Below are 23469 nucleotides of genomic sequence, written 5' to 3' on the forward strand. Positions count from 1 at the left end.
AATACTAAAAGTATGCTGCCTGACAGAACCCTCTTGCTCACATTACCATTTACTATATTTCAGCATGAGCAAAAGTTACATCAACTGCCCAAATTCTCAGACTGTAAGATTATCTCACTATTCAAACGCTCATCAAAATTAAATAGGACTTCATGCAGAAATCATGCCAGATATTACATGCCATGCAATCATTGATCCATTTAAAAATTTGGAATAGCCTAAAGAGATGCAAGATCAATGCCTTTTTTGGTTTTGTACTTCAACATATCTTTTTTTCTTGTTCTGCACTTTTTTAATATACTCATCTTAAACTGGAGACTACTTTTAAGAAAAAAGTAATTTTTTTAGTCTTGGAAACAGAAGACTGAGTGGTATAAATGGTCAACTTTTGAATTTAAAGACTAGAAGACAACAGATGTGACTAATGGTGTGAATCTTTCCTAAAAGCAAGAGTGAAATCTGGCTAAAAGGAAAGAGTCGGTGTAGTTGTGATTTCAATGGCTGTTTACACAAAGTTGTCAATTTGCCTACATATGACAAAGAAGCTATATAGAAGTGAATATGGTCTTACCTGTGTTAGAAGAACAAACTGAGCAAACTGCCAGGGAAGCATGAAAAAGATATTAGAAACACACAGTGCAAACAAGCTTCCTGTATTAATATTCGGAATCCTTGGGAAAAAGAGACAGAATAGGCATCAGTAAGTAAAGTTACACCAGTGTTTACATGTTATTGAAAAGTACAATAGAGAATGTAATAGAAACAGTTACCTTGGAATTTAGCCAGCAATATTGATCAACTACAGATAACAATAATAAAGTAAATTTGATATCCATTTTCCATCGGTTTCCAAAAACAGTAATTCTGATGCTTAATGTTTCTTAACTACTTCATGAATCATTACCAAACGAGTCTTCTCCTGGTAGTATGCAATAAATATAGCAGGCCAACTTATGACACATCCACCTTCTTGCCAGTCAGATCACAACTATTCTCAGAACAGTCTGCACCTGAAAGTGATTTCACTCCTCTCTCTCAAATGTCTTTCATATTTACTTTCTGCAACTTTTTGCTAGCAATCCTGAGTGAGGTTTCAGGGCAGGAAACAACAACAAAACACATGAAACTCATTTTTAACTGAAAACAACCCATTCTTCTGTATCCTGCTCCAAGTGTTATGTATTTAACCCTGTGTTAGCTTTGAGTTCACTAACACATTATGTTTCAAATTTCACTAAGTGGCCTCCAACTGATGAAGACACCGTATATATCCTGCTGTAAAGCCCAAACCCAACAGATGACAGCAGACACACCAAATTCTGAAAGATTTTCTTCAGCTTCTTTTAAAAAGCCCCAAGATTAACTTCCACTGGAAATCATGCTGAGAATGAGTCTAACGTATTAAGTAATATGTCATACAAATGTCACATAAATGATGCAAACAATGGAGAAGTGAAATTCAAGTCTCTGTTTCAAAGGCAGTTCCTGTATTTCACTGAAATACGTAAAACAGAGCTGCTCTTAAAGCAGGAACTGAGAAACAGAAAATTAAAATGTTTTATCCCCTTTTCAGTACCTTGCTCTGAAATGCTTAGATTAAATACCTACTTATCATCAGTAAGCAAGCCCAAGTACTACTTTATGTACCAAGATTTGAAGAACAGGAGTGAACCTATCTAATCAAGAAGTGCCATAATTATAGGTACAGAATACATGTGCTCTGATCACCCTAACGTAAAGTGCAATTTCTTCATGTTTGTTTGACCTCACAATTTAGCCTTAAATGAACAGGTGTCTTTCTAGTATGAAATCTAGCGATGACTCTAAAAACTAATCCTCAAGATACTTTTCTAGACAGCATGTATCTTTTCCTCACCTAAAACCCACAAGTTAGTGATGCACACAAAATATTTCTTGTTTAAACAGCAAGAGCTACAAATCAATTTGACCTAATAAAGGAAAATTCTGGGGTCACTAGCACAAAGTTCAGCTATATCATAAATGCACTGCGAATCTGAAGCAATGCAGTTGATGAAAAAACCCTCAAGTATCAACGATCATGCTTACTTTTCAAGATATTAACACAATCAGGTTAAAAGCCAGAAACATCCACTGAAATGCAGGGCTAACGAACTCAACAGCATCCCTGCATTAATGTAATTAGATTGCTCTAAATCACTGAGCTGGTTAATTAACTAGTTGATTAGTTATAGAAAACCGCAAGAATATAGTAGCTTATAGGTGCCTATAGCATCCTCTGCTGTATAGCATTGGCTTATTTTAAGTGCAACCAACATACCACTCTCCAAGAGGGTCAAAACCAATTGATGGAGTATCAGCTTGTTTCTCATGGGAAGGAAGTGACATCAACCAAACACTTTGATTTTTTTTAGTTTAGATATGTATTTGCCAACACAGTAATTCTGAATTTTATTTTAACCGTGTCTTCAAGTTGGTAAGTTTTTCCTTTTAATAAGTAATACGACTGCATTTCTGCTGGTGCAGGGTCTGCAATGTAACAGCCACAGGAAAGTTTCTATGTTAATATCACTGCTACAGCACACAGAGACAGTTAAATAGGTGCATTTAAATAAATGTCCTGTAACATTCATTTTTTTAAATTATTGGAAAGAGCTAAGTATAAATTGAGAGGTACCTGAGAATATAGGTCAAAAGCAACATCTGAAGCACAAGGAATGGGTATGAGAAACTTTCACGAAGAGGTGGAGTCCACATGACGCGAGTGCACTAAAAATAAGAACTGGGTTAGATGGTACCATTTGCTGCTACATTCCCAAAAAAACAATGTATTTTATTTCAAAATGAGGGACCACAGTTACTTCAATAAAGCAAAACCTAAGCTACATCAGATTTTACTTAGGAACAAAAAAAAAAAAAAAGCCAAGAAGCAGACCAGAGGAATAAAAAGGAAGCGGTTTCCATCCTTGAGGTCTGTGAAGTGCTGGTTTAGTTAAAATAGATCACTGCTTTTCCAAAATTAAATGTGGCAGCTAGAGAACATCCAAGAAAAAGTCAGGACAGCAGCTGCTTGTCCCTGCTTCTGCTGAAATTAACAACTCATTCAGGTAACTAAAACCATTCTCAAATTCAGGCTGTGACTTGCCATACTTAGATGGAGAAACTGTGTGGGGAGATCTGAAGGATAAACCAACATACCCTCCATTATGCTAGAGTTCTCCAAGTTAGATACATGTCACATTTCTACAAGCAACAGCACAGAAAGTATAAAATCCAAAGCTGCCCTCCAAAACAGGTCAGTAAAACTGAACACATGAAATTAAGCTCTTACAGGGCTTATACTAACTCACATACTTCAGTCTTTAACCCTAATAAATTAAAGCATAAGATAATGAAGTCAATTGAAGAGCTTTTTTATTAATTTCTTTGGGTTCATGGCAAATGACTATTATAACTATGATCTCCAATGCTTATGTTTACCCTTTATAAAGTGCCTGCAGATGGCATAGACCATCAAGAAATAATTACAACTTTACAGGACAACTTTGACATAAAAAAAAAAAAGAATTCAAAAAGGCTATCAATAGATATGCACTAAAAATTACAAGTCATTTCTTTACAACTACAGGACAAGAATGCAGTTAATCCTAACATGGACCATAATGAATCTATGAAAACTTAAAGGATGTTCATGCCAGGATGTTCCTTTAGTTCCTATAATCTTAAAACCATTTTTTAAAATACTGTTTCACCAAAGAAGTCACTAGAGTCAACATTATACAATTCCTTGCTTATTATCTTGCCATTTCACAAATATGGTACATTACTAAACATAAAATAAATGTGCATAAATAGTGTAAAATGAAGGCAAAGTCCAGAAGCCCATCATATTAATCATACACAGCTGTTGCTGTCTAAAAGCACTCTCTGTAAAAGCTGCACCTTAATTGCCATTAAAATAAACCTTTCAGAAATCTATATGCTAATGTGTTGTCTTCAGCTGACTGCACAGATATGATTAGTTAAAATAATTTTTATTAGTAATAAATATAATCATGATCATTCCAAAGCAGTGAAGTCTTTTTGATTATTTTTCAAAACTACCGCAACATTTGATTTACCATATCTTTTGATACTGGTGGATATAAAGCCAGGAATGGAATTATGACCGTACACAGCCATAAAAAGAAGCATTACCTTAAAAGTGGATTGACTAAAGTAGCTTATGACTTTTTCTATATCTGGGATGTAATATTAAACTCAATCATCTGTGGATGACTTATCAAGGCTGTAAACTAACTTTGCTGCAGGTATAAATTCATCAGATGTGTCTAAGGTTGAAATCGTTAAAACATAGTAGGACAAGCACAGCACAAATAAAAACATACTGTCTTGGGATCCTCAGCTCAGTGCCAGAAGGCTAACCACTTTTACACAGCATTAGATCTGAGGTATCAAGCCTTGCAGATCAGCCTTACTCAGGTAGCTCAATCCTATCCTTCCAGAAAAGGTAAGCAAATTTTCAGCAACTGGTCTAGCTCCACTGTACATACTGTTCAACCACATGCAAGATGATTTCCACAGAGTCAAAAGCATATTGAAGAGTTAAATAAACAATTTTACATACACATTCATGCACATCCCTTGTGTGTGATTCAACAGTACATACAGCGAAGTTACAACCACCTACACACACCTAACTACATACACCACCAGAACTCTATATACACAATCGTATCAAAAGACTAAGTTCCTTCATTAGGTACACTACAAACACAAAGAGTGACATAAAATTTAACACTGCACCTCTGCAAGCAAAACCTGTTGCTCTCCAGAAATCCATATGGCTGAGCCTAAATGATGGTTGCCCCTACTGAAGCTCTACCTAAGCCCAGACTGCATCTATGTAGAGCTAAGCAGACCCAATTCATGTCATTCTCCAAAATACACACATTATCTGTGTTTTTTCCTCCCAAGTCAAGTCATCCATAGAGATGAGCTCTCCTACAGAGTTTCCTATGGATAGGCACTGCCTGTGCAACCGTGACATAAGTGCTTCTTTTCATTGCTGCTATTTTTGAAGTTTTCAACTTGATCTTTTCAGAAGCTGTACTTTATCAACTCTACAGACTCCATTGAATCACATAAGGGTGTGGGCTGAAAGAAACCTTACAGATCACCTAATTCCAACCTCCAGCAATGGGTAGGGACACGCTCCACCAGACCAGATTTCCCAAAGCCCCATCCAACCTGGCCTTGAAAACTGCCAGGGAGGGGGCAGCCACAGCTTCTCTGGGCAACCTCATAGAGATTTTTTTCCTAATGTCTAATCTAAATCTACCCTCTTCTAGTTTAAACCCATTACCCCTATCACTGTCACTCTACTCCCTGATAAAGTATCCCTCTCCATCTTTTAGTAGGTCCCCTTCAGGTTCTGGAAGGCCGTAATTACGCTGGACAAGCCCAACTCTCTCAGCCTGTCTTCACAGGAGAGGTATTCCAGCCCTCTGGTCATCTTCATGGCCTTTTTTGGACTCACTCCAACAGCTCAATATCTGTCATGTACTGAGGACCCCAGAGCTGGATGCAGCAGTTCAAGCAGGATCTCACCAGAGCAGAGGGAGAGAATCACCCCACTTGACCTGTTGGTCACACTGTTCTTGATGAGGGCCAGGACATGGTTGGCTTTGAGCTGCAAGCACACATTGCTGGTTGGCTTTATATAAACCAACATCCTCCTCAGGGCTGCTCTCAATCTATTCTCTACCCAGATTCTAGTTGTGCTTGGGATTGTGCCAACCCATGTGCAGGACCTTGCACTTGGCTTTGCTGAACTTCACGCAGTTCACACAGGCCCAGCTCTCAAGTCTGTCACAGTCCCTCTGGATGGCGTCCGTTCCCTACACAGTGTGTCAACCACACCACACAGCTTGGCAAGAGTGCGTACTCTTAACAGTGTTTCCTAGCAGAAGATTTTATGATTCACTTCAGAGCCCCTTATAGCACCAAAATAAGTTTAGAAACTCTGTAACATTTACCTGGTCTGGACCAGGCAGTTAACATCCATGGGTGAAAAGTCTTCACAGAAGGTATTTAGAGAAAAACATGTCAAATGAAAATTAAAAATAGAATAGCTACTCCACCACATAGATTTTTGTTTTGTAAGAAACTATCAAATCTCACTATGAATGGAAGCATCTTTCATTGTGCTATGTGCAACTTTTCTAATTTTTTTTTTTGCTTTCTCTTAGGTTCAGCTCAGTAACAGGAGAAAACAAAACGTAACTTTAACCCTTAACATCATTCCATCCTGAAAGTCTTTACAGTACAGCTGCATTGTAAGTAAAATAGAACAAATATTTAGATACAATTATATACAAAAAAAATGAACATTTAAAAACCCAGCAACACTGCCCAAGGGTATTAGAATAAAAGCCAGGACTTTCTTTCCAAAACACGGAACAATGACATGAACAGTATCACCTGGGGACACAGGGAAATATTTTTAGAGGCAGGGTTTTTTTCTTTTCCATAATGCAGCTTACTAAAAATTTTTAGCATTTGAATTCTCTATATACACATATGAAGTTACAAAATTCTGTGTATCCTGGCTATAGTATATCAGTACAATAGAGGTTTTTTTGCTCCCCCGCCCTTTTTTTTTTGCGGGTGGGGGGCTGATGTTAATCAATTTCCAGTAAAATAAACAGCAATGTAAAGAAAACCTACTCATTTTCTGTAGAGTTTTCAAATGGTACATGTAGCCCATTTATGTCTGAAATTGGCATAGAAGTAGAATATTTTTATTTTTTGAAGCTTGAAGTCATTGTTCTACTAAGATTTCGATCTCAGGGCTATTTTATAGTGTGGGATTTTTTTAAACAGGCGACACACTGCACTGTGCTGTATGTTTTTAAAATCATAGACTATTTTGCTTTCAATAATGCCTTATTCCCTTTAAATTCATCCCCTAATAAATAAGCTACGTCACTATCTTTAATAAAATGAGAATTAGCCTAAACTTTAAAGAAAAAAAGTTTTTAAAACATGAGGGGTCAGGGGGAAGGTTGAGGAGGGAGACCTACCTCTCCGTGGTTGAAAAAGAAACACATCACGGTAACAAGGCCTCCCAGACGGCTCCCACTGGCAAAAGAACAGAAACAAATAGGTACACCAGAATCCCATAATGGTCAGTGCTGCTTAAAAATGTGAAATAGCATTTATGTACAGCTAACTGGGGGGAGGAAGCGGGGTGGGGAATACTTTCAAGCATCAAGGGAAAGCAATCTACAGCGTACCTACAATATTAAACAAGTCAGGCAGTTGATGTTTATTTCAGAGCCGGGAACTCTTCATTTATCAGCTCTTTTCTGCAGAACACCAATTTTAACGTAAATAACTTGGAAAAGGTATTCCACTCCTCACAACCTTTGGTTTCAATCATGAAATCTGGTGCTTCATTTGCTGTAGCTAGAGGTCAAGCTTGGTCTTGAGAAGTGACAAACTTTGTTTTTTTAAATACCAGGCAATATAAATGGAATATTTCCTCCCCAAGATGTGGATCAGAGAACTTGAAAATCTGCATGCTCTATCACCAAACAGAGAATTTTGATATGAATCTAAGACTATGCTATGGTAACCAAATCAAGCATGTTCAAAAACCGTATTTAGAAATGAATTCATGATATGGTCAATACACAACAATTTAATTCTTATGTGACATACTGTGATGTTAACATGAGAAAAGCTTTTTTAAGCCCTTGACTTGAGAATACACTTCTAAATCCAAATTCATCTGCTGAACAGTTAGCACCACGGAGTCAACACTAAACCCAAAGATCTTACTTAGATTTATCCCACCTTAAAGCAGTGATCAGGTACCTATTTAACTAGATTAGCATTTACTCATGTCCTGTGAAATAAAGCAAAGAACATTTTTGGGCACACAAGTGTACTACTGCTATGAATGACAGAATATACCTTTTATGCTATTCAACAAAAGCATCAGCCAGCTGCTCAGATTCTTTAAAAACAAACTAACCTTGGATCTTCTCAGATCCTTCACCTGTCACAAATATACAAGTCAAACAGAATCAGTGAGTTCTGGGTTCAAAATCTGAAGATTTAAGCTACCGACTGAGTGCTAAAACCATCTCCAGGAATTGTGCATTCTTGCACTTAAAACCTCAGCCTTCCATTCCACAAATTCTAAAAGCATCAATCCTGAAACCCAAAATTGCTAAAAGAATGTGCTTCCTATTAAAAAAAATAAATTTCGTCTTAGAAACCAAGAAAACTAAAAATTTGCAAAAAGTACACCCTAAACCTGAAAAAAAAAGGTCTATGCTAAAGGTTAACACTGTGATAAAACCTCAAAGTCTAAAATACAAAGGTGTTAATTGTATTATGAACACTTCAAAGCTATAAGCCTCTGTAAGAGATTGCTATTTCACCACATGAGAAAAGATCAGTAAATTTGTAGCACAGAACAGGGAAATGCACCTTATCAGTATCTTTTCCAGCAAAGGAAGTGAACAGACCCCATTTCACTGAGGGTTACGTATAGTGTTCAGTTAGATGGGTTATCTTCTAACGGTGCAATGCTATTATGTGGTAGGTACAATAGTTAAGCCTTCTGTAATGTAATAAACAAAGGATAAGACTATCCAATAAAACTCCTATACCATACTATAATTGGTGAAGTACATGCTCCTCAGTTGGAAGACAATTCCCCATTTTTAATATAGTACAATCTAAATTTAATAAATAATTAGTAATTTTTAATGAACTGCAGATGACATGAACAGTTAACACTTTGCCTATTAGACTCAGCTCCAGAATAAGAAAAATACTTAGTCTTTTGCCCCCCCTGGGTACAATAAGCCAAAGCTTAAAGTCATCTGGGGAAATGCTGTAATTTATTGTTGATTAACATGCAAGAAACAAAATACTGAAAAAGTACTGTTAGGAGGAGATACGGGAAATTCACTGGTAGCTCCTCAACACGCAGTATTTGACAATCACCTTAAGTATTCCATCCCTCCTTTACAAGAGCAGAGAGGGGTGGAATGCTGGGGGGAGGCAGAATTTTACAACTGCATAAAGTACTTATCATCCAAATGCCACTCCTTTGTCCTTACAAAAAAAAAAAAACCCAAACAACAAACTAAAAATGGTATGGGTTCTAACCATATTACTGCAGTTATCTTAACAGCCAATGGTCCACAGCTTGAGACTAACTTGCAACACATAAGAAGATTCTCAAGTGTTTGCATAACCAGAGACTACACACAGAGTACTAGGGCAGGGACATACTACATCTGGCAATCTTCTTGTGGAAAAAAATGGGTAAGGGAACTGAAGAGCAAAAACTACTCCTATGAGAGCAACTAGCTTTCTGCTAGCTTAACTCTGAACAAGCTCATTATAGAGTACAGTGAGCACAGATGAGAGAACACATGCTAGCTTGGAAAACAATGGCAAGAAAGTGGTCTTCTACTATGCTATCACCTTCCATCGCTAGTCAAGTTGGGAAGAGACTAAACGCATATCAAGGCTGAAATAATATTACACCTTCTATGAACATATAAAAAAAATCCTAGAAAAAAACAACTGTGTAAGCTTGACATGATTACTGCTAATAAATTCAGGAATGAAAAGAGAATATTAGAGGATGGTTTCACACCATCAAATGAGTCAGGCAATGAAAAATGCTTTTCAAAATTCATAGCAGAAACAAATCAGCTTTATGAAGGAGATATATGCCAATTCATAAGATTACCTAATTGCACTACTCCAGATTCAGTTCTTTTATTTTTCACACCTTACGGAAAAGTTTAAGTATTCTCGTTTACTTTGACTAAGAGGAACGCTGCAACAGCCATCATGATTAAGCAGTCATCCAGATCTAGTATCCAGCTATGAATATTATGCAGAATATATTTCCTACCTGCAGAAATTTTCAGTCACTTGCTATTTTTCATTAAGCCAGAGATATAGTGGCTTTCACCTTCAAAACTGCATTCATACTTTAGCCATCTTGACTACCTACACTGCAGATCATTTGTATTAAAAACTGAATTACTACCAATACTTAATAGTTATTTACATTCAACATAGTCCAAAGCTAAGGAAAGTACCAAGAAATTAAGAGCTTACTGATTTTCCAATGACAATAATATATAAAATGTGGGTATCCACACATCTCCCATAAGAGAAAAAATACAAGTTGATGACACAAATATTCAAAGTTTATCTGCTTCCTCAAAACACAAGTCATCAATTTCCTATGTCAAGGAATACAAGCATACGCACTTTACCCCCAAACACTTAACAGTTGCACCAGGCAACATCCTCTTTTTACTGTTAGCCCTTGCCCTTCGCTATTCTTTATTTAGATTACCAGACCACTCTTCAGAGAGAATAGGGGGGAAAATAAACAAGACCGTGAACCTGGGAAGAGGGGGTGGGAATCACATCTTTCCAAGGAAAACGTAGCAGCCTTTTGTTTTTTTACAAAACCAATAAATGAAAATAGAAGTAGACAAAAAAATACTTCCACTTCTGTTTTTCTTCTGCTGAATGTGGAATCTATTTTTATATGAAAGTGTATTACAGTTCCTGAAATTTAAGGACAGATACAGTAAACAGAAATTAATAGAAAAAGAGAAGTTTATACGTATCTCCAAAATAATGCATTATCTTAAAAAAATATTTTGGCTTCTCAGTTAAGTTAAAATTGAAAGTCATGCAAGAGGACTTGAGGCAAAACACTGAGGAAACTCAAATCCTGGTTAAAAGTATACTGTCATACAAACTTTGTTTTAAAATGCGTTACGCTGAAAATTTTAAGTGTAGAAACCCATCTAAAGCCATTTAGTTTTATCCACAAACCAGTGGTATCACTTCACTGAAATTTTGCACAACTTCTTCCAGCATCAGCATTTATTTTAGGCAAAAAGCTGCTCTGTTCCAGTAATTTTTTAGTGACAATACACATGTAATATAAAGTACTACTACAGTACAAACAAATAAGTAATACCCCACAAAAGTATTTTAGCATTCACTTTGTTTTGCATAAAAACTGACAGTTAGTAGCATCTGAATAACTCAGTCTCAACTGCCTTACCTGAGGTATGTACCGTATATGAAGAACAGTGACATCATTAATCCATTCAAAAGAAAAATCACAGCAACGTAAAAGGAAGCAGGGTCTCCCAACCCTAACAAACAAATAATTAACATGTCAAATATCAATGCTCACATTGCTTACAATCCAACATACAATCAGTATAATACCGAATACAGCATACTACCTTAATTATCTATAGAAAGAGAAAACAAAAAAATGTTAATGTCACCACAATTCTGGTGGATAATCAATTAGAAAGCTACACTTCTGAGAAAAAAAAAAAAAAAAAAAAGAGATGGGTGTCACAGCATTGGGGCAGTTAGCGACAGAACAAGCATTACCTCTAAAGAAAATACCTGCAATGCATAGAAGGCATAAGCATCACTACAAATATTCTCTACAGACTATGTTTTGACTTCATAGAGCTTTTGGGAACAGCTGTGTACTCCCTATGCTCTTATTTCCCATCTCTTGCAAGAGCAAATCCATCTCTAAACATACCACATACAATGTTCTCTGCTTTCTTTGTTTCCTTAGAAGCCAAGAGATTTTCCAAGAACGCAAGTCTTCCAATCTACTAATTCACAAATCCTTCTGCGTACACACTTCTGTTGTTATTCTCTTTCCCATTATTTCTTTAAACCCTCCTGGCTCTAATCATTTCAGCAGTAAAGCATATAAAGCCTTAATCATTGTGGAGAAGGTAACAAAACTACAGAGTTTTGTATGCTGAAATGATTATTCACCTTTGCTGAAAATACAGCAAGACAGTTCTCTAAAGTAAGATGATATGCTCACCAAACATGGTAGTCTCAATAGTTGGTGGTTTCAATGGTTTGGTTTTGTTTTTAAAAAAAACAGGAAAAGTTATAGATTTATTCACTGTTCATTGCTTCTGACAAAATTAGAGCAACTGAATCATTCAAGCTCTGAAAAAAGTTCTTACTGCCTTTGTGAAAAGGAGAAATACTAACTTGTCACCATACAAAGACATTTTGAATGATAAAAATTAAACAACTCCACAAGCTAACAATCTATTGTTCAGCTTTATGCGACCGCAGAACATCTCAAAAGGGCTTCTCCACAAGGTACTGAACCACTTAATACTTGGCAAGCCAGTATTATAAATTTGGGGGAAAAAACAAACACACCAAAAAGTGGCAGCACTTTGATATAAAAATCAAGGTACAGGACTGAAATTCCTATGCTGAATAGTAGGTCACAAGAGGAAGAAGATTCTCCCCAGCAGAATCATTAGGCAAGATTTCTCTAAAAAGGAGCCTTGTGGTTACCCATTGAACTCATGTACCTTTTCCCCTTCCTCACCACTCCTCAAGTTGTAGTTAGGGGAGCAAATGCAAAGGGTAACTTTTTGAAATGTAGGAACTTGGAAAGGATTTAAGATTCTACAGAAGCTACAACAATTTAATACACGTATAGTGGCCTCAAATTACATTTAGGACATCTTATTCTTTGTAACAGTCCAACATTACAAAGGCTCAGACTACAACTGTGAAGTTTTGCAGTGTAGTATAGCAATTTGACAGGGGTAGGAGGAGCTATCTAGTAAGCAAAGCCCAAATTCCGATCCCTGGTGTTTTTAAAACTATTTTTTTCATGTTTTTCACTTATGCTGTGAACGTGCCAAAAAACACAGGCTTAGCCAAATGAAAGCACATCACTGATAAAGACACAGGAATATTTCTTATTTCAGAAATACATAAAGCCACAATTATACGCTTCCAGGAAGGAGCTAGAATGAAACACAACTCACCCTCGCAGCTTTCAACAGGACTAAGCCCTTTTCCTCTGTTTACAGTCCAACACATCTTTGTCGGCACACCAAGGAAATCCATAGTGGCAGTATACATGCGGTACCAGCTGGCAAGGACCACCTAAGTGGAAAACAGGATTTGAACTTTCTAAAAAGGAAGCCTCAGATTAGCTCAAAGCCCAAGGTAACCTCTCATGACAACTGGACCTCCCCCAGGATCTTTTTTAAACTCACAGTTTCTCAGCTACTTAACATTTCTGTCCATAACTCCCTAAATGCACCCAAAACAGACCAAGTGTTCGTTAACAGACTCAGACTAGGCCTGCTTTAGAACAAGAGATCATTTCATGCATCCAACTGCAATATTTGAACAAGTTATGTATTTCAATATTGTCTGGAAGGTTCCTCATCTAACTCTTTTTGTTTATCATATATTAAAATCCCACACTGTGTTGACAGAGGAGAGTTAGGCAAATTAAATCCACTAAAACCAATCAATTTTTTTCCAACTGGCAAGAATATTAATGGACCAAATTTTAAGGGTTTTTACTCAGATAAACTTTCATAGAAAGGGATTCCAGATGCACATAAGACAGCATTTCCATTTTTGATGCAAAGATCATAATGGTCTTATAACAACCACTAAATTAAATCTAAACACCTGACACCCCCCCCCCCCAAATATCAGTATTTTACACACAACAAAATGATTAATCATCTCACAGCAAAGTCACGAGTTAACATTCCCAAGCTATTCTGTCAGGATATAACTGACTTTATAGAGTTCATAAATGAGTAATGTGGCCATTGCAGTTGAGCTGCTTTGAAAGTTGTAAACCAGGGGTTCCCAGACAGAAAATATTTCACCACTCTAGTATTAGATGTCTCAGCCCTGGGTCACAGAAAACATGTACAGGAAGGATGTTTCCCTCTTTTCTGTGCCCTTACAACTAATAAAACTCTTTATGTCACTTCTATCTTCAGAGAGGGCAAGAAGGAAACACAGGGAATTACACCTCGGTCTCTGAGAACCTGACAGAGTAAATACGCCTGGAAACCACTTCCAAACATATTAAGGACAAAAAAGCAACTGAAAGAGTTCAACATGGATTTACAAAGGGGAAATCACACCTGCCCAACTTCATAACCTTCTGAGATGACTGTCTCGCTAGATGAGGGCACAGCTGTGAATGTTGAGGTTTTTTATCTGGTGCCAACTCCAATTCCATTCTGTCTTTATTAAAACTAGATGATGGCACAAGAAAACATCCTCTGCAAGTCTGCACATGGTATAAAATTGGAAGGACAAGCTGATGCTTGTGTTGCATTCAGAGGCAGAGAAATGAGCCAACAGAAATCTCCTAAATGGGCAATGCAAAGTCCTGCCCAAGGGAGGAACAACACCATGCACCAGTACAGACTGGAGCTGACCAGCTGGAAAGCGATTTTGCAGAAAAGGACCTGTGAGTCCTGATGGACAAATTGTACTTGACCCAGCAAAAAGCTCTTGTTGAAAGCAAGCCAGATGTATGTATCCTTGACTCTGTGTCACCAGGACAAGAGAGGCAGATCCTTCCCCTCTAATTCAGCACTGCCAGGCTTATATCTCCAGAGTTAAGTCCAGCTCTGGGCTGCCCAAGACAAGAGGGACATAGAGCAATGACGACTGAATTGGACTTTTTGGTTAACAAGACAAGAGACAACGAGCACAAACTGAAATATAGGAAATTCGTAATAAAAAAATGCTTTTACTCTGAGGGTGGTCAAACATTGGAACAGGTTGCCCAAAGGTGGAGATCTTCAAAACAAAACTGGAGGTGGTCCTAAGCAAACTGCTCAACTTTACCCCGCTTCTTCAAGCAGTGCTGAGACTAGATGATTTTCAGACAGCCTCTTGAGCGTAAATTGTTCTGTGATTCTGTAATTCACTGATTTTTTTTAATACCAGGACTCCAGTCATCACGGCTCACTTCATCTGTGGCCTTCACATTCTCACAACATGAATTTTACAACTGTATGCTTCCAGACCAAGACTCCCTCCCTCGATATTCTGTCCTGCAAAGTACACTATGTTTTGTACAGAGTATACAAAGAATACAAAGTATGCTGAATTCCTGGAAGCTTTCTGAAGATCAGTGTGCTGGCACTTCTGGACGTGCCTGTGTACTTACACGAACCAGACACTTGCCCCAGATAGGCAACAATGGGACCAGAGAACCAAATCCACATCCTTCCTCTTATCACCTGAATGTGGCTGGTACACCACCAACAGAGCGCACAACATCTCACAGGCATCTGTCTAGCGTGTTTGTATCACCAGCCCTGAAGCTGACATTACCCCAAGTGCATAAAACATTCTTGCTGTATCAATGTCGCACAAAAAAGAAAATTAAAGTATTGATTTACCAACTTCACTTTTTTATGTCACAAGTGTTTGTCTCTGCTGCAGATATTACTACACATGCATACTCCCGAAAAAGGTACCAGGTTAGGTACTTCATGCAGAACACAGAAACATTTTTTTGCCAAAGTGACTTTACATGAAACAGTTAACATGGGTATAAACATGGAAGCAAAACTGCAGGGTCAACTACAGCACAATGGCATTTTTGGAATTTCTACTGTCCCGTATCAGATCAGGCAAATGCAAAACTTGGAAACCAGAACACTGGAGCTCACTCAGAACCCTGTGGATTGGGCTAGTCCTTTGCTGTAAAGCAACACATAGAAAACTCAATCCCTTTTACTACCTGCCTTTGAGTAAGTATTTTAACGCCAACTACACAACACTCGTCATTCCAACTCAAATTTTCATCATTGCTGACACACACAGAAGTATCAACTGTTCTGTAATGAGGAACAGCCAGAGAGTAAACTTAACATTATCTCTCCACAAAGGAATTAACACCTTATCTTTACACTGTTTAGCATCAAAGATCACTGACAGGAACACCGCCACAACAACTGGAACAACCTGACTATGCAGTAAATATCTGGAAAAATCACAACTCTATTTGGACTATGATGTTGTACAACTACAAACACTGACTTGTTGCTTTTGGGGTTTTTTGCTGCTTACATCTACAGTTTACACAGATGATGTAACAATAGCTATGGACTCACTTGACCCTTTATTTTCTTTCTTTAGAAGTTTTCATGGCTAGCACCAGCTGTACACACAAGTGACTTGTTCTACTCTTCTTAATGGGTTTAACATCCTGTTAAGTAACTGGATTTCACAGCTATTTTTGATGAAATTGATTTTTAATTCCTCTAAACAAACAAAATCTTTATTGAAATTCAGCTTTAATGCTACCATTGGGTGGAAAGAGATGGAAAAATTTTGAAATATAAAACAGCAAAAGAAATACTTTTCTGAAAGTGACCAGATACTGAGGATCAGAAAGAAAAATATCACTGCAAACAAAAAAATCCACAAGCATCTTTCCACCACCTTGCACCATTGTAGTAGTCATAAGTAAGGTGAGATAAATTTGGAGAACATACTTCAAATGTAAAGTTGCATCTATTGACAGTTTCATAGATGTAATTATGTGGAAACAAAAGTATTTACGAAATAAACTTTAAAACCCCAACTATTTACAGGAAGGCTAGACATTAAGCAGTAAATAACTGAAAGGAGCAGAGGAGACTACATGTCTGCTTTGCATGCCCACACGGGCACAGAAAAGATGAAAGCATTCATACCTTCTCACCAAGCTCTATGAGCCAACAAGATCCTAGAAAACTCCGAATGAACAGACAAGCCTACACATTTTTCAGAGCAATCTACCTAACATTCTTACAGAAGTCAGCCTCTATATCTGATAGCTCGTTTTGATTTCTTGATCCAGTTTAGTCATCTTTCATGATGATACTGATGATTCTCTAAGAGCACATTCACTTCACCAATCACCTTTTATTTTTATATTTCAGAATACAGCTGAAGTCAATAAATCTTTCCCAACTAAAGAAAACAATTTTATAGCATTCAAATAAGGTGCATGTTTCTAATGTTGCCTTTCCAGAACTGAACTGCAATCCTTTTGGAGTTAAAAAAATCCAAAGCCACCAAAACACCCCCAAATTGAAAACCAGTACAACAGTAACAAAAAGCATTCATCTGTGGCATTTAGTTCTTCCAGAGCAAGGAATTAAGAAACAAACATCACCACTACATGCAAATTTCATAAACACTTGCATGCCAAGAAGTCTTACACATATGGTTCCTGAAAGCAGCTCTGCTCTGACAGAGCAGGTAAATGAGCACAAATGCTAGCATCCAACAATTACAACCATTACTAGTCCTTGATTCTCAAAAAAAAAAGCTGTTGCTGACACAGTTACAGAAACATACATTAACCAAATGAGGTTTTCCTTTGCAAAATATCTGATACAAACTGGCAAAAATGTAAGATAAAACACCCCAAACACACCTGTACTTAACAACATGTTCTTTGTAATGACAAAAAAAGCATAGTAGGAAGTTATCTAACCAGCTAGTAAGTTGTAACATCAAGTACATACAAAATAGCAGCAGTCAAGTCTTCTATAGAGGACTTTCCTCTGCAACATGTAAGTACACTATTACCATTCCTAGATTTCAGGGCCACAGTGAACTGTTGTGATTTTTTAGCACAATGTCCTACAAAAAACACAAGTCAAACTAACCTGTAAGTACCCATAACACTGCAGACAGTATTGTCACATGCTACTGATAGTTCCTAAGTCGTATTTCCTCAAGTACACAATGCCAGCAACCTACTGGCTTTCAAGGAAAAGAACAAAAGACAGGAAGTACAGAATTGGATTGTAACTTCAGGGTGTGAAATACTACGATCTACAGACCTTTAACATGAAGTCTAAAAGTCAATCACAATGTACGAAGTAACTTTCTCATTTGAAATCTGGACTTAAAATAAGGTATTTAAGCAACACTTCATTAGCCACTGTATCTTTACAACCCCATTTTCCAGAGTAACATTTCTTACGTATTTGTAGTCAAATAGAAAGAAACCAAAGATTTATCATAAGGTATTAACTTTAAAACATAGCTCACCTCTGGGTAAAGATTGAACCTTTGTAAGGTGTTAATCACTAAAGGATATTCAGTTAGTCTGTCATTCATAATTGCCCATACTCCATTCCAAAACGACGGTGCCTCAATAATGATCTTGAAGTAGGAATAATAAAGACCCTACAGGAGAGCAGAATCATTATTCCTGATTATAGAGGTCACTTCTGCTTCATGAACTGCCATATACAAGCTTCATTTTTAAGATAAGTTTTGTAATATAACAAATAGGATGAAACTATTAAAGATGACTATCCAGATTTTTCAAATTTCTCCTATTTGTGCCAATAAAAGAAGAAATGTAGGTTTTCCTTCAACCTATGACATCTGGAAATCTCTCCTTTGGGCTATTAACCTCACACTAGCATAGCATTTCACAGCTCTCAAATAAAAGCAGACAAGATGTGCATACAAATGTAAACATTTATTTAAAAATATTTTTTAAAAAGCTGCAAAACGAGACTGCAATTGTAAGCATGCTTCGAGGTTCCCACAGTTTTGTATTTTAGGTCCTCTAGAACCATAGTTTTAAATTACATTTTAAGTAAACTATGAAGAGATACATTCACAGTGATCAACCACAAGACTCAAGAGCCCTGCACGTAAAAGTGTAATGCATGTTAATTACAAGATATCAATATAATTACTTATAGGGAAGGTACTGAAAAATTTTGGAAAGCCCACAATGAAAAAGTTAAAGACAAAACTTTTTTAATCACTGAACTTGTCTTCAAATATAATCTAACCATTTCCGTGCGAAAAGCCATTTCTCTTTCTAGTGTTGACAGGTGAGAAAAGTGACGGTCATTTTCAAAAAGAGTTGTTATGTGACACCTGTTGAGAAATAATAGTAAATTAAAACTAAATAAAGAGCTTTAGAACCTGTACTAAGTCATACATACCAAGGAACATCTGGCAAAAATATTCAGTGAAGACACGGTTACTTACAAACTGCTATTTTAATTTACTCTTACGGTATACCAACATTCTCCTCTATTCAGACCATTTTAAATGGAAAATACATTAATTCATAGAGCATTTATTAAATTGTTTTACATAATTTGCTATAACACCTTAATACACTTTAACTTAAGTGCAAACAGTCAAGGATCAAAGTCTAAAGCTATCAACTCTACAAATTAGGAAAGAAAACGCAAGTATCTGTCAAATGAAAAGAATCACAGATCAAAAACTGGTGAAAACAATGGTCCACATACAATTACCGTATGTTTTTTAAAGAAACCAAACCCTTCCCTGACTTGTATTTTAATGCAGATATCTGCAACTATATACAGATGCCCTTACTATCAGAAATATATTTAAATAAAGGTGCAACTTTGGGGGAAAAAATAGCCAGGAAAAATGCCAATAATTTGAGGCAAAATTTGCCATTTCCTAAAGAAGCTTTATCTCCAAAACAGATGGAAAAAGAAACAAACAGAGCACTGCACATGATTCTGCTTTTGAATAGGAATTTGCAAGAAACAAACTACCAAAAATCAATAGTTCTTTTTTGAGCGAGGAAACAGAGTGGCAGAAGCTGTTTACTTTTTATCTCTGCTAAAGCAGCTGGTGAAAATCACTATTGAAGCCATTCTATTTCAAGTCTATACTACAAAAAGGAAGGGTGAAGATGAAGATGGAACCTGAAACAAGAAGAGTACATTGACAAAGACTAGTTGAAAGGATCTTTTTCTATATACAATGACAACATTGGTCAGACTTCTCTGAAGAGGTTAGAGAAAACGCAGTATAGAACTAAGAAATTGATGCAGAATCCAAATAAGCAGAACACAGGAGAAAGTTGGAAGGGTTTACCTGGACTCAAAATCCACTGAGGCTAAAAAGGTCTGTTAGTGAAAATGCACTTGAATTTCTATAGCTAAGTAATAATTTTCCACCTGGAAAGCAAGATTTACTCTTCACTGAACAGGCTTAAGAAACCTTTCACATCAGCTTCACAAGAACAGAATTACTCATCTCAGAGACAACAACTTGGTTTTGAGAGAAAAAAAAATCTAAATATAAATTATCCCAATAGCTTGTCATAATAAAAGTCAAAATGATACTTTTATTCTTTTAAAATATCATATTACTCTCAAGCAATAAATTTAACCTTACCAATGAAGGACTCCTGCAAAAGCAGCTGTAAAGGAAACAAAAGGTGTTAAGTTACTCAAATATTTAAATCACTGAACATGAAATCATGTTCTTTAAAGTAGTTACAGTACTACTTCAGAGGTGCACAGAATTACTCAGTCTCCAAAGGAACAGAAGAATAGGAAAATTGAATTAACTTTATGGACAGCTCTTTGAAAAAGACACTGATGGCATTCAGCAACAGGCAGTGTTCCCACTCATTTACTGCATCACTCAAGTTGATCCATCAGAATCTAAAGCACCATTTCAGCTATAAGTAACAAAACAACTGTAAGCGGTTTTTTAATACACATAAATATTTTCAACATTTTGAGATACCTACTGTGACTACTTATTCACCTCCTTGGATTTTGACTTAACACACAGCTCATACTAAGGCCTCATGTATGCTAGGAGCAGTGCTGTTAGGTCAAAGCAAGGGCAGTACAGTGGTAGGACCCAAGGATCAGAAAGAGCTAAAGGTTGTCATGCAGCCATTATCACATGCTGCTTGCTGCCTCCTGCAGCCATCATCTTCACATACTGATTGTCTGGCTGCTTCTTCATTATCTGCTAACTCGTGGAAATGGTACAGGCCAAAATTGCAAGCTGGAAAGGACAAATACATCAGCTTACCCCAAAAGTTTTGCAAGCAGATTCCAGCAGCAGCTGGACTGCTGAGGCTTTGGTGCTTCCCAGTATGATACAGGGGACACTTGGACCACAATTAAAGAGGAAGGATGAGCACTCCCACCATTGCCTATATAACTGTTCTGCTCACAGATGCACAAGTTCAGAGTTACACATTATGAGTGAATTAAGGCATGAGAATTCAGAAGTTCTCTATGCAATGTATTTAGTGAATTCCCATGTTAGACTCATCTGTACAAAGTGGACTGAGCCCTTGCTTGTCATGGTTGTTTGCTTTCTTTCCTAATGAGTTCGTAAAGTTTAATTTACATAGTACATAGTCTTCTAAATTTGAGGGATTCAAATGGACCACGACAACCCACATAAATCTAATTGAGAGTATAATTGCTAAAAAAGGTAGTCTCTAGTCTCTCCATGTGATAACATTGTCTTACCATTCAGAGACTACTTGGACTGTTGTCACAGAGGTACAGAACAAGGGAAGTAATTTGAGGGACAAAGGGAAAGACAAATGATGCAAGAATGGTGGTTTATAAAGTCCAGGTGCCCGACTTCTTCAACACGGCAAGATTCAGAGAGTGGAAGCCACTCCGTTTTGCTTGGGCAGCACTCACAACATACCCAGAAATCACCATGAAAGCAAAGCCAGCATGAGTGAGGGATAAAGAGTAGGCATCTAGAGCAACCACTGTGCTCCTTCTAGACTGAGGGTGTGTTAGTTGTATTCAAGTCACACAGGGGCTCTCTGACCTAGAAAGATCCTATAGACTGGTTGTCTTCAATCCAATAAAATATTTGTGGTCCATGACACATAGCTTATTCACATATGCTATACAGAAAGTGGAGGACAACCACCCTCCCTGCTTACATCCAGCTGGAGACAAAAAGGTGCTGAGCACCATGTCCCTCTCCAGGGTGCTGATCTGCACACACCTCCCACAGCTCACAGGCACAGCCCTCACCTCCCTGACTGCTTGGAATGGGTCAAATTGCTTGCACGCAGGTAAAATGTAAAATGCTTGCAGGCTGATGCAGAATATAGTAGGTGAAAGTGAATGCCCGTGAGTTCAGACCCCATTTCACATGCATTATGGTTTGATTCTGGAAAGCAGCAGGGACAAGAGAGAAATACCTTTGTAAAAGCACTGAATTTATGTGGAAGAGGAGTGGCCTGAGCATATGCTTCATGCCCTAGTATATACCTACCCCAAAGCGCATGTTCCTCCAACAGAGAGCCTCGAAGTGCAGTACTTGTTATCCTTATCACCACAATGCTGCTGCTGGCAACACTTGTAACCATTGTCACCACAGGTCATAATGCAACAAAGTGCATTTATGAACCTCACTGTTCAATATTAAGTTTTGTATACAAAGATGCGTGAGGCAAACCAGGTAAGACAGGAAAGAAAAAGACACTACCTAAGGGGGGGGGGAATTGTTTCTAAACTACTTGCCTGTACAGTTTAACATTTACCTCAAGTTACATAGTTCACTTAGTAGTTGAAGTTCTACAATACCACACTGAAACTTCCTTAAGAGTTTTTCAGCTCCACTTCAGTCACTGAAGTAGTTTTCCCACAGAGAAGCCTGGATTTTAGTTAGAAAACAAATACCTCAAGCTTTCATCTAGAACTCTACATTTTTACATATACTTTCTAGAACAGAAAATTCACCAAAGGATTGCTCAGTATAGTTCACATTAAATGGAATTTAATGTCTTCGGAAACTTTTAGATTTATTTTGTTTTGTGGGGGCTTTGGGTTGGGTTTTTTTTTGTACTAAGGACATTTACATTAGTTCTTATGGAGAGCTGCAAAATCCCTTTTCAGAAAAGCACGTATGGATACAATATGAAATTCCAAGTAAGCAAGTTAGCTGTATCAGCAAGACAGGAAACTATATTCCATACACAAACTTGTATGGAATGAAACAGAGCGGTCCGTACCTTTCTTAATTACTACTTAATTGAGTCTAATGTTTGTACAAGCCATTATTTCATTTCTCAGCAGCATTTCTAAGATTCCCCAAAAGATTAGCTGCTAAAATACATTTACATATGCACCCATCCTATTAAAAAAAAACCCAAACAAATTTTAAGACAGATTACATATTAGGTAGGAATATACAGTCAAGTCAAAATAAATGCACACTAGCTGCCAGTACTGTTCATGATCTCAAATTCACATGGTTCCAAATAAGCCAAATATGTTGCAAATAAATTATCTATTAGTATGGAAATTACATTTCAGATTCAAACATACCACTTTTTTCATAGAGAAAATAATATATTTAAATCTGATTCTTCCCTTCCGTAAATACATTCATAGTTATTTTGGAGAATTTAATATACATTGTTATAAAACTTCATAATATCACTCTGAGTATAAAACGAAGACCTTTTATAATTACACAGCAATTCGTGTAATTACTCACATTTCAAGAGACAATGCGCTTAATTCATAGGCTTCCACCATGAGCCTAATTTGGCATTTTCCAACAGACTGCATCCAGACTTAGATTAAGCTAGTTTCTGATGGAAAACATGCAGATCAGCTCTCCCAAATTACCATCCTTTGATCCCATCAATGTCCTTACTGGGCAGGGAATGAAGGACAGGAGAGCAATACTAGGGTCCTAATGTTGCAGAGACTTGTACAGCTACTTGAACACGCAGATGCCATTTCCTCACCCAAACTAAGAATCCCTCAAAGCAAAGCATAT

General features: G+C 37.2%; 1 protein-coding gene across 1 annotated transcript in view; it reads right to left on the reverse strand.

The window, feature by feature from the left end:
* The window catches only part of DPY19L1 (dpy-19 like C-mannosyltransferase 1), a gene marked incomplete at its 5' end in the record, with an annotated part of 49276 nt that overhangs the window by 22829 nt on the left and 2978 nt on the right, over positions 1–23469 (reverse strand). The window contains 8 exons of the mRNA XM_084279849.1: positions 572–671; positions 2657–2748; positions 7065–7122; positions 11108–11201; positions 12885–13005; positions 17944–18081; positions 18705–18792; positions 20080–20104. Coding sequence (XP_084135975.1) covers positions 572–671; positions 2657–2748; positions 7065–7122; positions 11108–11201; positions 12885–13005; positions 17944–18081; positions 18705–18792; positions 20080–20104 — 716 coding nt within the window. The remainder of the gene's footprint in view (positions 1–571; positions 672–2656; positions 2749–7064; positions 7123–11107; positions 11202–12884; positions 13006–17943; positions 18082–18704; positions 18793–20079; positions 20105–23469) is intronic.

The sequence above is a fragment of the Gallinula chloropus genome (genome assembly GCF_964237585.1).
Source record: "Gallinula chloropus genome assembly, chromosome: 2".
NCBI classification, from domain to species: domain Eukaryota; kingdom Metazoa; phylum Chordata; class Aves; order Gruiformes; family Rallidae; genus Gallinula; species Gallinula chloropus.